The sequence below is a fragment of the Cinclus cinclus genome, chromosome 15 (assembly GCF_963662255.1).
Source record: "Cinclus cinclus chromosome 15, bCinCin1.1, whole genome shotgun sequence".
NCBI lineage: Eukaryota > Metazoa > Chordata > Aves > Passeriformes > Cinclidae > Cinclus > Cinclus cinclus.
The window spans coordinates 18,764,381-18,780,047 of record NC_085060.1 but is presented as its reverse complement, the minus strand read 5'-3'; the positions used below and the strand labels follow the sequence as shown (position 1 = coordinate 18,780,047).

The 15,667-nt window shown below is 51.3% G+C and overlaps 1 protein-coding gene across 1 annotated transcript; it reads right to left on the bottom strand.

Annotated features, from left to right (window-relative positions):
- Positions 1-465: 465 nt before the first annotated feature.
- TNMD (tenomodulin) lies at positions 466-8,792 on the bottom strand. The gene is made up of 7 exons (XM_062503124.1): positions 8,649-8,792; positions 8,390-8,524; positions 5,093-5,233; positions 4,200-4,301; positions 2,295-2,448; positions 911-1,083; positions 466-675 (listed from the first exon to the last, which is right to left on the bottom strand). Exons 1-7 carry the CDS (start codon positions 8,694-8,696, stop codon positions 466-468), a joined length of 963 nt encoding a protein of 320 aa, XP_062359108.1. The 5' UTR covers positions 8,697-8,792.
- Between the last annotated feature and the right edge of the window lie 6,875 nt (positions 8,793-15,667).

Genomic DNA, 15,667 nt, shown 5'->3' with positions numbered 1-15,667 from the left:
ACAGCTCCAGAGGGGACTGGTGCCACTCCTGAGCTGACAACCACTGAACGCAGCAGAGCACGCTGGAACAGAGGCTCGGGACGTGCTGAACAGCCACCAGCACCATCAGGGAGCAAATTAGGGACCTCTGCACATTCCCAGTGAGGTGAGTGCTGGCAGTGCCCCTACCTGACATGGATGTAACTCCGTACTTGATTTATGGATGCTGCTGACGAGGCAGCCACGCAATTAGATCACTTCGCAGACCCATTAAACATCAGACTGAGACTAAACGACTTTCCATTCTATTTGCAATCGCTCATACAAGACATTTATTGTTTGCCTCTTGTTGCCCAGCGTGGCGACCACACTCTGGGAGCCTCGCAGGGTGCGGGGGTCACACCGGGAGGTGCCACCGCCCCGGCAGCGCCCCGCTGTCGGCTGTGTCACCGCACACCTGGAGGGTGGCAGTGCTGCGGGTGGGCTCTACACCCTGCCCAGCATCCGCGCGATCCACCAGTTGCAGGGCATGATGATGCGGCAGATGACCCTGCCGCCCCGGTAGCAGTAGGGGTAGGGGTGGTAGCCCAGCAGGGGCTCGCAGACGCGCTGGCAGTAGCGGTTGGCACGGCGGCACTGGGCACAGCAGTAGCCTCGCTCATCCCACAGAGGGTGGAACTCCAGACCGTTCTCCGACTGCCGGGAAGAGACAGAGTCAGTGCAGTGAGGGGTGTGCGGCTGAGGCACCCCAGGAGCATGGACAGCATAGCCTGGGAGGGCAGGCTGGGCACCCCAGGAGAGGAGCAGTGAACATGGAGACACCCCAAGGGCATGCACAGGGTGTCCCGAGGAGCACAGCCGGGACACCCTGGGACCATAGGTAGCCCAGGACCGTGGCCGGGGCACGGCAGGGTGTGATTCCCTGACTCACGTAATCGTTGATGGGCAGATCCTCCTCGGTGAGCTGCCGTGCCCGACGCTTGGGTCCCCCCTGTGTGTCCTTCTCCAGCTCCTGTTCACTCCCCCCATCCAACCAGCTCTGGTTGTCTATCAGCAGCCCAGGGTGTTCTTCTTCTGCCCCTTCAAGGCTGGCCAGCTCAGGAGCTATAGGAAGAGTCCAAATGTTGCTGTCAATAACCACGGATCAGGGGGACAAATGCAGCAGCAAGAATGAACGACTACCACAATTTGGTGCCAAGGTACAGGAAAAGCCCCCTGGCAAACCAGTGCTCCATTGCCTCCTGCTCTCAGCCAGCCTGGGGTGGGGTGCACGAGATCATGGCCCATTCCATCCCCATGCCCATGGCTGGGTTGTGTTGGTATTTCCTGCGTGGGGCTCTGGTGTGTAGAAGCACATCCTCATAGTGAGCTCTGCTGCTGGGGGGTGGCTTTGTAGAACCCCATCAAAGCAACATGATTTGGGGCAGATTGTGCCCAGCTCTCTCAGCTTGGGGAGGAACCACAGCAGCAATCATGTCCTTTGCTAGGAAATTCCTTTGCAAGGAATGTCCTTTGCAAGGACAGCCTTGGGACACTGCTGTCCTGGCAAAGGCTTTGGATGCACCTTGGTTACCCAGCTGGACCCACTGGCCCAGGACACTGCTGCAGATGGGGTCTAACAGCAGGGTCAAGGAAGCAGAAAGGGGACAGCACTCAAGGACACCAGCCTCCCTCTGCATCAGGGAGCTCTGATGCCCACCTGCCCTCTGGACCACCGGGGAGTGGGCCAGTACCTGTGAGCTATGTGCCTCTGCAGCTGCAGAGCAGAGTGAGTTTTCTCAGCAGGGATTTTTAAACTGGCTCATTCGGCTGCAAGTGGGTTAGAGAGAGTGGGTAATTACACAGCACATCTCAGAGGCCACAACCTCTGTGAGGGCTGTGTAGTGAGCAGCTGGAGGTGGCAACCCCACCGTGTGATTTAGATGCAGATGTCTGCTCACACTCTGATGTTCATGCAGTGACAAGAATTTAGGCGTCCCAGTTTCCAGCAGTGCTGCTTTCTTTGTAGGTACAAGGGATTATTTTTTCCCCCCTTGTTATGAGGAGGGTGGCCACTCTGCAAACTGCAGGGTGGTGGGGAGCCAGCAGAAACAAATGCTCTGCAGAGAGAAACATCAGCCCCTGCTATTACATTGGTCATGATCTCCTGTGGTCATGGGCACACAAACACTGTGTTCATGTCTGAGATGTACAAGGAGGCTGTCAAAGTAGGCTCCCACCATGTCACAGAGGGCGATATGGCACGGGGACCACAGGTGTGTGGCAGGGCTGCTCCCAGTGAGAGAGCTCCTTGGAGAGGTGATGGCTCCTTCTACCTGCTATTGGCGTGGGGTGGATCCAGAAGATGGTCACATTTTTGCAGATGTCAAAAATTTTGGAACTCTTCAGGAATTCCTTGTTCTGAATGGGCTTTTCCCCAGGCACCCAGACTACAGACTGCTCAAAGTAGGTGGTGGTGATCTCTTGTCCCTGGAAGAAGAGCAAGATATTACCCTGATGTGGTGAGACACCCTGTTGCTACCACTGGCTGCTTCTCCTCCCCTGGGCATAGAGGCACCTCTCCCCTCCCAGAGAGCAGCTGGACTTCACCTGTCTTGGCTCCTGGTGCTCACAGGATGCACATGCACCCTGACAGCCCTCACCACTCGGCTCTTTTCTCTCTCAGTTCATCATCCAAGACCCTTTTCCTGTGCAGTCCCCACTATCTAGAAGAGCTTCCTGTAGCCCCCCGTGTCATTTGAAACACAAGATTAAAACACCTCTGCTCTACTTTGCTCCTAGGACTTAATTCCTTTCTCCTTCTGCTACTGATTTTTTGATCGAACACTTTAATTTACTCCTCACAGAAATTCTTTGCACGGCTGGATCCTGTAATTTATACCACATATCTCTGCCGTTGCATTAGTCCATGGTGTGTTTTGGCAGGCACTTAGGGAGGGACATATATAAAGATTATTGGATGGGTCTGTGCTGAGCTCTCTGCCAAGGCAACATTGTCTGTGTTGGTGGTGGTAGCCCATAGAGCAAGCTGGCAAAAAGCATTTTGTTCTCTCCAGAAGGCATCTAGAGATGTATATCTCTTTTATAGAGTTTTTCCTTATGGCTTTGGGAAGTCATAGGAAGGAGCCAGCACAACCTGACTCAGTCTGGGTCATTTTTGGAGTCTCTGGTGGAAGCTGTGGCATCAGGGAGGTGCTGCCTGCAGGACCTGGCAGTGTGCAGGCTCCAAGAAGACATGACTAGAGCTCAAATCTACATTTATCTCACTGGGTTTTACATTTCAGCTCTCTACCTGGGGCAATGTTCTGCTAAAGCCTGGGAAGTTATATCCCTTTTACGAGGGTAGCTGAAAAGATCTATTAGCTTCTTAGGGCATAATCAAAGAATCGGTGTCTGGGAATTTGGGTCATGATTCAGGGAAATGTTTCTGCCCACGCTTCATTTCAAACACGTGTCCTGCTGGCGTTTTATCTGCAGCAGCTTCCCTAGGGGGGATTCAATTGGCTAACACTCGTCCTCTTGCAAATGAGGGGGCAGAAAGGCTGTGCCAGCACCAGGGCCTCGGGGATGGGGACAGGGACGAAGGACATCACCGGACTGAGCTGTCACTCCAGATCACACTGTCAGAGAGGGGTTAAATTATGGAGTCAACACTTTTTTGCTCCTCGCAGCAGGCTGCAGTGGGCAGTTCAATGGGTGCAGGAAGCAATCAGGCACATCAGTGCACGAAGGTCTGTGAAGGACAAGGAAGTGGCCCCAGCCTGGTTCTTCCCACCTCTCAAGTCTGCACACCAAGATTTCCCTTAATTTGCATGTCTTAAATGTGGCTGCTCTTTTAAATACCTTATTTCTGCCTTATTCTGTTTGAAAACTTGGGGCTCAAATCTTGGAGAAAACAATTTGATTGACTTTTTGGTGCCTGCTAATCCTGAGCTGCCTTACAACCTTTTGACTACAACAGGATTATTGTTCTTGATCTCTGCTATTGTGGTGAGAGGCTTTTGCCTGTCACTTTCTAATCCCATCTCTTTTCACTTGTTTTTATAAGCAATCCTCCAAAATAAGATCATTTTATGAAGCGATCACAACTCATTATTTCTTTATTGCAGCATCTCTGGGAAGACTGAAGCAGATGGGAGGGCAGCAGGAATGGCAGCCCCAGTGCCAGGGAGAGGAGTGGATTTAACAGGTCAGAGGGGAGTCCTGTTTTATTCACTCACCTCAAGCTCAGGGATCTTGGCCTCTGTTGTCTCAGGTAGGACTTTAGTCTGAGTTTTGATGAAACATTTTTGAAGTCCCACAAAGAAGATGCCGGTTATTCCCTGCAGGATCATAGCAAACACCCAAAAACAGTCAGGGCAAAGAGTAGGATGAATAACCCACTGGAGGCAGGGTACAGCTGGAGGAGGAAGGCTTAGTTGTATTTTTCCTGTTGCTATTTTTGTATCAGTTCCATTCAGCGGTGGTGCTAGGTGTACTAACAGGTTCTCACAAGGGATATTGCATTTTATGGCTTGGGAGAACTGGGCTTTTTACAAATATTTTAAGGCAGGTAGTAATAAAATTTTACTCCACTCCTCTTCTCCTTATAACTATCATGAGCTCTCATCATCATAAATAAAAATATGCAGAATAGCATCTGACCATTATGGCTAATGAACATTCAGCCGCCCGTTCCTGCTAAGCTGTTAGCTCAAAATTTTGCCATATGTCACGGCACAGGGTATTTCCCTACAAATTTTAATTAGGTTTCATGGAGAGCCTTCTACAGTGTCATGAGGTTTTAATGCTCTGCAGACAGGTGAATCCACTGGGGTCAGATAGACTGATGATCATTGCGTTCCCTTGCAAGGGTAAATCCAATAATTAGGTCTCACTTCTAAGATGTATTTCATTGGAACTGAACCACGCCACTATTAAATACAGGTGGAGGCCTATGTAGATAACACATCTCCTTTCCTTTAGAACATCTCCAGCGTGTCTGGGTCTCGCTCTCCCTGACACAGGAATAAATAGTCCTGGGACTTGCTCCAGTGACTTCACAGTGTCCTACAAGATCCCACCAGTCTTGCTGCAGGACTGCAGGGTCTCAGGGACAAACTGCCACACTCACGTTTTTGAAGTCATGGATCTCCAGGATCTCCTCACTGCCATTCCCGCTGCTGAACGTCTCTGTCCTGGCCAGAGGGTCAATCTCCATCACAATCTTCTTCCTCTCGCCGTTGCTGAAGAACGTGTGTTCCATGTCATAAACCTGGGAGGCCAAAGTCACACAGGGTCAGCTCAGCACCCCTCTGGTTTCACAGGCTCTTCAGTGGGCAGACAGGCTGGTGCTGGGTGTGTGACCACCAGTGCTGGGGACCCTGCCATGGCACTGGCTGCTTCCTCACGGCCCAGCTCTGAGCCACAGCAATCACCAGGACAGCATGAGGAGAGGCAGCTCCCAGGCAGGGTGAAAGGGCAGGCTGCAGGACGAGGGGTAATGTGTGTCAAACCTGGGATGTGTGTCAAGTCTGGGAGAAGATGCTCCTCCCAAACTTGCACCAAGGGCTTCGTCATAGCTCAGCCTTTGCTGGTGCTTTCTGCGGTATGAGCGTGGTTACATCCCAGGCTGGACTGAATTCCTGAATCCACAGGTTTCATCCTCCCTTCTCCTTGGCTTGCTTGTGCGCAATTCATCCCTGCCTTGTTTGCTCCATCACTTTGTCCCTGGTTCACCTGCTCCATCGTGTCCTCCCCAGCTTACCCGCTCCATCTCTGTGCCTTCTGTTTATCCTGAAAGGCAGAAGTAAGAGCCTCTCTCTGCCTGGAGGAGATCAAGGATTGCCTGCGGATCAAAGACCGCCTCGAGGGCAGCTGCAGAGCTCCGGGGCATAGCAGCCGGCTTCCCGGCGGCACTCATCCCTCTGGGAATACGCAGCCCTGGGTCTCTGCGGGTGCCTGACCCTTACAGAATGAGTAGTGCCAGATGCTATTTGAAGAACAAAAATGATCCTGCTGACACGGTGAGAGCTGGTGGGCCCTGGGGAGCCCCGTTTCCCAAATTGAATGGCATTGTGTGGAAGAGAAGGGCTTGTGCAAATCATGTGGAGTCCACGGGGCAGGGAGCAGAGGTGGAGGCACGGGGATGGGAGAGCCCTGCTCATCCATCCCATGGCATGGCCCTGGAACCGGGGCAGGGAGCATGCTGGCCCCACTGGTGTGGGGCAGGAGCTCTGCCATCAGTGCCAGCCCAAACCCCTTCCACAGTCCCCTGGCTCCTGCACATCCATCCCCTTGAGCAGTTCAAAGTCTCTTAGCAGTGCTCCCAGCATTATTATGCCCTGTTTGGCATCCACCTGGGTGCAGAATTGACTGTATAGATGGGAACTGATAGGTACGTTCACCCCTGCTTAAAGGTTAGAGGAGTGATGTGACACTTGGCAGCCACGGACACCTCCTGTTGGTCTGCAGGAAGATTTTGTAAAGATATATATCTCTCAATGGATTTTATGATATGGTGAAACAGTCTGAAGCCTAAAATGGGTGGAAGGCCACTGGTTTTGATTGACAAAATGCACACAGTGCCATAAATCATTTCAAGGAGGGCAGGATCCCGGGTGGCACCTTACCTTCAAGTGCCTCTCCATTTACAAAGAATTACTTTGGCCAGCTCAGCAGCCGGCTAACCCACTTGGGCTTTGCCAGCTCTGTGCTGCTCAGACAGCTATGAGATGTTTTATAGGGCTAAAAATGACACTTGCTGGTGAATGGCTGAAATATGTCCCTGTGCAAGGCTGAGATGAACCCCTCGTTAGCTGAATCATCAGCAGTGCTGGCCGGCTGTGCAGAGGGCACAGTCTCTCCCTCAGGAGAACAACTCTTCTTTCAAGCTTTGTTCCACTCTCCAGTTACATGAAGGAAGCTTGAAGGGTTTCATGTTCTTTAAAGAGTTTAATTCCCCTTAGCTGATATTTTTGAGTATCATGAACTTCCAGTTCCCCCCAGCCTGTTTTGTCCTGAGGACTCTCAGGCCAGCTGGACAAGCCCCATGGCCATAGGGATGGGGCAGTGCTGGGCTCTGGGAGTGTCTATGTGCATCTCCACTGCAGAAACAGCTCTGCTCTCTCATGACCTCACACCCTACTCGCCTGCCCATCAGGTTCTGGGGAGTGCTGGATGGACTCCATCCTCCACCAGTGCCACCAGTGAGGACACTCAGGGCCGGAGTTCTGGATGTCCTTTCTGCTGAAGCTGTGGCATTGTCTCTGTGCTGCCTGCTTGGAGAAAACTCCCCCTCCAGGGGTTAACAGCCTCTTCCCCTCATGACTGGCATGACCCCTGTTTTTCTAGGAACAGTAGAGACTTTATAATCATCTTGGCAGTATTCTGGAGGAACATATGGGTTTTATTGTTTTTCCTTTTTTTTTTTTGGGGGGGGGGGGCGGGGGGGGTGTGGGTGGCTGGTATTCATTTCTATTTGCTGATAAAAAGATAAAGTTTCCAGCAAGCAGGGTGCTTCCTCTGCCTGGCAGGAGGGCAGCCTGGCCAGGCTGGAGCAGCTCCAGGATAGGGCAGGGAGGAGATTGAAGATACCAGTGTGGAAAGAGGCTGCCTTGGCTGTGCACAGGAATTTTGGAGATGTTCTTAAGAGCCAGCAAAACCCACTGGTGATGCGGTGCAATGAGGGGACTCCTGAATGAATATGGAAATTCAAAGGCAAGGAGGATGGGGGGCACCAGGCATGGTGTTGACTTCAAGGTTAAACAATTTGCTTGGGGTGTAGGATGAAAAAGGGTTTTGGCAGTGCAGTCAGGATGCTGGGCAGGGATGGCTGGAGATGCAGAGTCCTGCTGCCGCCCCGACACGCTCGGCACTGACAGCAGTCTGCAACTGGGAATAAAGGAGCCCAATCCAGTTAGCAGGAGCTCCTCCAGAGGCTAATCCGTCCCACCATCCCTCACATTGCAGACACATTAAAGTAAGAAATATAATCCATGACAATCAATCACCACTGCGTCCTGGCTTTCTCTCCTCTTTATGCGGTGGCATAATGACTTTTCCACCGGTTTCTGGCAAGATAATTGAAATGAAATGGAAAATATTTCCTTACTTGTCATAAAATTTGCTGCCGGTGAAATAAGAGGAACTTTAACTCTTCGTGGCATAGCTCCCATCCCCTATAATTGTCTACTGGGGAAAGAACGTGGTGACAGGGAAAAAACCCAGCCTGTACAAAGTAAAAGGTACTTATGAATAATACAAATATTTTTAAAAGTCTCGTGAATACCTGTGGTCTGAGAAAATGCATTTTGTGAAGTTGCCTGAGTTTTGGAGAGCTGTTAAAAGTTTCAGCAAGTCAAAGGGAAGGGGACAGTTCTGTCTAGGGAAGCAACGCTGTGAAATGCTGGATCAAAGAGTTTTTACTTACTTTTCTGGGTGTTGGGGTCCAGAGGTATTTGACACCAAAAAATATCAGAATAAGAGAAAGGAGCAGCAGGCTGAAGAGCAGTCCACAGAGCTGGTACCTGGGGCAGCTCTTCTTCCTCGGCTTGGCTGCTTCTTCCTATTTAATGATACACCAGTGGTAGCCAGGGTGTGCTGAGGGCTCCCGGGGGAGGAGGACACAAACGAGTCAGACACTTCTGGCACTGCAGGGATGCAGGGTGGCAAGCAAGCCATGAACTTACGTCCAGAAAGCAGCAATCGTCCGGGCTGTGCTGAGCCGTCCCTCCCATGGTCTCCTCCGTGTGCGAGGAGCCAGCCCGCTCCGAGGTGGAGTTAGAGACTCTGGCTGCACATGTGGTGGGAAGGCTGGGCCATGGCCACCCCCACGGAGGACAGCCAGCTTTCCCACTGTGCTGCTGGCCCATGCTGCTGGACACGTGCCCACAATGGACACTGGAGCCCAATGGTGCCATGGCTGTCAGACACGTCCAGGGCCTCGCTTCTTGTTTGATCTCTGCTTCTGCCCTACCTTCTGCCTATGTGCCAATGGCTGGAGGTGCCCAGACTGCTGGTCCCCGTGAGCTTGAGGACAGGGATGCTGCTGTACTGTTCATGCATGTGTGGGAACAGCCCAGGAGCTGGCAGTGGGGACAGGGGAATGGCGGGGGACATGGGAATGGCAGGGGACACGGGCATGGCAGGGGACACGGAAATGGCAGGGGACACGGGCATGGCAGGGGACACGGGCATGGCGGGGGACACAGGAATGGCAGGAGACATGGGCATGGCAGAGGACACGGGAATGGAAGGGGACACGGGCATGGCGGGGGACACGGAAATGGCAGGGGACACGGGCATGGCAGGGGACACGGGAATGGAAGGGGACACGGGCATGGCGGGGGACACGGGAATGGAAGGGGACACAGGAATGGAAGGGGACACAGGAATGGCAGGGGATATGGGAATGGAAGGGGACACGGGAATGGAAGGGGACACGGGCATGGCGGGGGACACGGGAATGGAAGGGGACACAGGAATGGAAGGGGACACAGGAATGGCAGGGGATATGGGAATGGAAGGGGACACAGGAATGGAAGGGGACACGGGAATGGCAGGGGACACGGGAATGGCGGGGGACACAGGAATGGCAGGAGACATGGGCATGGCAGAGGACACGGGAATGGAAGGGGACACAGGAATGGAAGGGGACACGGGAATGGCGGGGGACAACGTGTGTGCACACAGGTGTGTGTGTGTTGTGTACAGACACGTGAGCAGGCTGTGCACCGCCCTGCCCATGTATCTTACCCCAAAGTCGGCCTGACCAGGAATTTCCTGACTAATTTGTTTTTCCTCTTTTTGATACGTTCTAAAATTTCCATTTGTTGGAATCATAGTATTTTTTCATGGAAATGAACCCGCCTTAAGAAAGGCTTTCAGAAATCCGGCATGAGGTTTCTAGTCTGAACAGGATGAGGCTCCCTGGTGTAGAAGAGCTGGCATGAACTTTTTTTCCAAGCTGTTTACTCTAATAAAAAACCCAAAGTGCATCATGCACTAATTAAAATTGCACTGAAAAAAGAAAATCCACATCGAATTTTGCTCAGGATGAGAAATGGAGAAAGAAATTGCTTTTAGCAGGTCTGGCTTTGTGAGCATTGGGATGTTGTTGCCTGCAGTCTGGGGAAAATCCTGGAGGGACAGAAGTGGAGATGCTGAATGGCTTGGGGAGAGCACTGTGCACGTGTGTGTGCTGGGGGTGTGCCCAGCACACGTGTGTGTATCTGCTCCCTTCAAATGGGTTTGGGCTCCCTGGCCCCAGGTCAGCAGGAGCTCCTCACCCCACAGCCCATCAGCTGTGCCAGGGGTGTAAAGCACACTGGAGGGGGTTAATATTTGAGATGGCTATAACAGAAGGGACTCATACTGACGAGGTTATTTGGAGGAGAAAAAAAGCCCCTTTTTAATGGAAAGCAATTGCAGGCAGCCTTTGAAAACATCTGAGAGGTTTTGGAAATCTAAATGCAGCAAATCTGTGCAGGCACCAGGTTTGTCTGTCTCCAGTTCCCACCAGAAAGTTCTGTCTCGGAAGCTTTTGTTATTCACTGGAAACTCAAGTATTTGAAAACATTTTATTTTTTTGGTCAAAATTAGAGTTTCAGAGGAAAACTTCAGAGCAGCTCTACTGAAAGATGGTTCTGATTACAGGAAAGAATTACAGCAGTGCTGCTAAGCAGACATAATTGATCAGCAGATCTTTACCATATCCCCCACTCAAGGCACAGGAAACACTGCAAATACCACTCATAAACCAAATTAGGCATTATTATTTTATTACTGTTGTAAGGTAAATGTCAAGCTTTTTTAATGGCAATCGCTGTAACTCCATCAGGAGTCGAGTGTCTGAATTAGCTGCAAGAGGCGAGAAGCTCCCAGGGCTGGGAGTTAATAAAACTCAATAAATATCACAGGCCCCTTCCAGTGCTGGCAGTGCTGGGGATGGAGATGCCAGGGTGGGAGGTGGGGTGTGGGGGATCCTGTGGCTGGGCTGGAGCCCTGGGCCTGCTGATCCTGCAGAACTGGGCACGGCTGCCCAGGAAGGCTGGGGGGCAATGAGGGTGAGCACAGGCACTGCACTCACAGCCGTGTGTGCCCCAGGGCCAGCTCAGCCCACAGTGTCCTGGCCCCACGGAGGACAGCGAGTAGGATGGCAGCACACTGCTGCTCTCCACAGAGAGTGTTCTGAACAGCCAGCCTGGGTTTGGGGTTTGACAGCAGCAAACCCCTGTGCAACCCCAGTTGCCCCCCCTCAGCCACTAGCTCCTGACAAGGAGACAGAAAGTTGGGATGCAGAGAGGGACAGAAACTGCAGGGTGACACTCGTGAAAAATGTTGTGTTTTTTCTCCCATTCCCCAGTGTTGTGGCTCAAACTTCAGGGTTTCAGAGAGAAAAAAAATACTTTTTATGAAAAGACAACAATTTTGGGGGAAACCCCCCTAGTGTCCTTAAGATGATAACCAGGTTCTCGGTATAAAAAGTAGTTCTCATGAAAATCTCCCATCAATGCCAATGGAGAGGGAGCAATTACTAATTTTCCATGAAGCTAATGAGAGCGAGTATATATGACAGGGGAGAATTTAATCTGATGTGAACTGAGGAAGAGAAACAATACTGATATTAATGTGTGACTAATTGATACCCAGAAGAACATCTGAAATGATTAAAAGGCATTTGATTTTTATACAGGACAATAAGAGACTCATTGGCTATGAGTGGTGCATCCTTTCAGTTTTCTACTCCTTGTTCCAATTTGCCCAGAAAAATCTATCATGTCTGCAGTGTAGCTTGACTGCCGCATAAAATCTCTGTGCCTGGAGATGTTATACCAAGAAATTCCTCCTGGAGAGCACAAAGGATTGTACATGGTGTGAGCGGGGGTGAGCAGCCTGGCAGAAATAAAATAGACCCCCAAACCACTAAAAAGCAGCTCCTCACAGCAGTGGGGTTTGGGCAGCAACCTCCAGCTGAAAGCCCCTCGTGATTAATACCGTGCTCTTTGTTATAATGAAAAACCCATTAAGGTCAGTGGCAGCATCTCTGAGCAGCACTAAATTGGAACGATGGAGACAGTAAAGTTAAAAATGAGCCATAATATTAATGTGGATAGTGAATTAATTGGGCAATTCCATAGGTAGTAAGTAAATCATATCATTTACTGTGGCACGTGGAGCCATGCAGCTCTCACTGCTGGCAGTGGTGACACCTGCTGCTGGATGGAGCCAGAAGAGCAACACAGAGCCACAGAACCCCAGGGACCCCACTGTGCCCAGCTCCACTGTGGCCCTTCTCCCTGGCTGCCACTGGGAGGTCTCTCAGTAGGGAAAATGCCTCTTGCTTTGCTCTTTTTGGTGCTTCAGCCTCAAGCATGTCCAGAACGCTGACTGACAGCATGGTTGAAGTGCTGCATCCCTGCTCCAAGGTGCTTTTCCCTCCATCCTCAGCTGTGCTCTCCCTGTCCCTTTGCAGCTGCACCCACTAAGTGTTACCAGACTGCTGGCAGACTTACAGAATGGCTGTTCCTCTCATTTGGCTGGGTCTCTCAGGAAAGGCTTCCTTACCCCAGAAGATGTGCAGGACCACCAGGCAGCCCTTGACTGTCTCCTGCTGTGCCTTGTGCTGGGATGCACTGTTGGGGCTGAGGGCAGGGATTTGTACCATGGTGAAGCATTTACACCACATAGCTCAGGCTGACTGCTCCCTCTCCACTTCCAGCATTATGGACAGCAAACAGAGAAAGGGAAAAAATCACATATAAAAGAAAGGTGCTTATTAGCCAGTGCCTGATTACCCACAGCTGTCTTTGCTTCAAACCTTCCAATTTTTGGTAACATTTGCCAGATGAGAGGACGTGTGCCTCCTCCTATCAACCAGCCACACACAGCCTCAGCCGAAGGTTTCCATAAGGGAGGTTTCAGTAATTGGCCTATTCATCATTCATTGTTTATCTTAAGTTCACATCGTGGTAGGGAACTCCAGAGACATCCTTGATTCAAGTTAAGAAACTTAATCATGATGATAAAACTGCTCAGGGAGTTGGAGTTCATGTCGGAGATGCACGTGGCCGTGTGGCACTCCAGCAGCTGCTACTCACAGCAAATTACTCAAAACTGACAAAGCTTTGGGTGAGAACAGAAAAAGATAAATTCGTGGTGGCCGTTCTGATGGAGGCACCCAGAGTTATTACAGCAGACACGCTCTTCCCTTGCTCACAGCCCTTGAAAAATCCCACTCCTGCGAGCTCTGGGGACAGCACTGCTCTCACAACTCCCTCGTCAACAGAAGTTATTAACAGCGCCAGAGAATTTTATCCAAATGCCAGCTTCATCTTGACAAATAGCAATTTCATGTCTCTGTTCTACCAGACAAATACACAGTTTTACTTCAAGCATTTAACTTCTTCCAAAATGCTTCCCCATGCACGAGGCTTAACTCAGCTATGGAATGTGCACTGAGCAGTTTTTATTTTCACCAGGTTTTGGATACCTGTAGTGCAAAGACCAACCCCATAATCCTGCACTATCGTAAGTCACTTTTCCCAGTAAAGAGCTGCTTCCTACTGGGACAGCTAAAATGTAATTGAAAGCTCTGTGTGTGTTGGTGCCACACCAAACAGCCTTTTATTAAAAATAGTTTGAGGGTTGTTAAGGAATAGTCTGTAGCTCCTCTAGGATGTGCACAAGAGGAGAACAAGGAGAGGATAACCTGGGGGTGATGGGTTGGTCTCCCCCTGCCCTGCAGTCATCTCCCCCTGTGGTCCATCACCCAAAACCACCACAGGGTGTTACTGGGCTGCTGCTCATGGCAGCAGACACATGCTCAGAGTGATGCCAACACTCTGCTGGCAGCAGTTAATTTGCAGCAGGCGATTTTGTGATGACTGTGTCTGAGGGGAAGGAGGTGGGTGAGGTTGGCCTGGCTGCTCGGAGAGGTGCAGGTGTGGTGCTGCAGGTGTGGGGGTGCAGTGCAGGATGCAGGGATGCTCTGGGTACCAGCAATAAACTCCTCAGCACATGGAAAGCAGCAGGGCCCCATATGAGGAACTGCCAGGCAGGTCTCTTGCCTCAATTGAGAACTTGGCAGGGGAAAACCTACAGGGAGAAGAAAAATTTTGGTAAAAGGGACTTCATTGCTCTGGGATTGTGTGAAGAGAATAACCAGCATTTTATCACTGCTTAGCAAACCTAAAGTATTGAATGTTAACATATTGAACGTTGCCTACTGAATCAGTGCAGTAGCACAATGTCTCCTGCCTTGTTTTGCTGTTACCTGAGACATGAATTAATACTGTTTACTCTAAAGCAAGTAAAGAAAGAGTTGAGATTATTTCCACATGCTACTAATCAAGAAAGGATCCATTAAACTGAAGAGTTTCAACACAGTTAATTTTTCTTTGATTGTCATTAAATCTCCCATTGATGACTTTTACCATTAATTGCCCAGTAATGATACAAACATTTTGCCTTATCCTTTGAGACCACAGGTAGCTGCAGCCCAGTGATGGGAGGATGAATTCCCCAGAACTCCTGGGTGCACCAAGGTGCCTGGGGAGATTCTGAGGCTCAGGACATTGGGGTTTGCCTGGTTCTTTCTCAGTGAAATCTCCATGCAGCCTCACCTGTTTCTCAGCACCTCCAGCTCTGATGCTGCTTCTTTCCCAGCTCTCACATGTACAGTCAAGCTGTTCACAGCCCCAGGGCCCTTTTGGAAAAAAGCGGCTATTTTAAAAATCAATAAAATAAATAAAGTCAGCATGATTGCCCACGTCTGCCTCGAATAGAACAAAGTGATGGAAAGCTCTGTAACCCCATGAGCTGATGCTGGCTCCCCTCTGGCTGTTCCCTGGCAGCTGGGGGGCCCTGGGGGTGCCCAGAAGGGGGGCACTCCTGACAGCCACGCTTATTCCTGGGGCATCAGGTGTTCTCATGAATGAAGGCGGCTGGAGCCAACCTGCTCAACTGCCTGGGAGGGGATATAGGGGATAGAGGGGCTGTGGGGGGGGTTGGGGTGTGCCCTTGGCTGGAAGAGTGGGGCTGCGGGGCTCCCAGCAGCAATGTGTGCTGAGAGCTGAGGATCAGCAAGAGGAAATACAGACAAGAAAGATAGGAAAGAGAGGTGGGAGGAGGTTCTGGTGCACACAGGTGAGGTGGGTGTTGTGGGTCAGGGAAGCAACGTGGGCACTGCCCAGCCCTGCTGCACCAGGCTGGGCTTTGTGCCCATGGGGCTGTGAGGCGGCATCATCATCATCATCATCATCATCATCATCATCATCCTCCTCCTCCTCCTCCTCCTCCTCCTCCTCCTCCTCCTCCTCCTCCTCCTCCTCCTCCTCCTCCTCCTCAGCCATGTATGGTGGCTGATGCGCTGCCAAGGGGGTGCAGAGGGGACACGATGAGCACATTGGTGCTGCTGTACCATGGCACATGGTGCCAGGCCTTGGGCACAGTGCTGCTGCTGGGCTGTCCCTGCCCAGCTTTGGGGACACACACCTCCAGGTCTGCTGCAGCGTGCTGATTTCAGGCCAGAGGGTTCCCAATGCTCATGGCTGTGGGACAGGGACATGCTGAGGGCTGTGCCAGGAGCTGCTGTCCCGCTGTCCCTGGGGTGCTGGTGGGACCTGGGTGACCCAGCTCTTGCCCTCTGGGGAGCTGCCAGAGTGTCAGGGCACTGCTAGGACCCCCATGACCCCCATGCTGGGGTCTG

Bases quoted from the DNA above. Each gene is read 5' to 3' on its own strand.
- TNMD (XM_062503124.1), bottom strand. From the start codon at position 8,696: ATGGGAGGGACGGCTCAGCACAGCCCGGACGATTGCTGCTTTCTGGAC. The intron at 5,234-8,389 runs GTAAGTAAAAAC...TTGGCCTCCCAG, and splicing joins GGACCCCAACACCCAGAAAA to GTTTATGACATGGAACACAC. The intron at 676-910 runs GTGAGTCAGGGA...TCTTCCCGGCAG, and splicing joins ATCTGCCCATCAACGATTAC to TCGGAGAACGGTCTGGAGTT.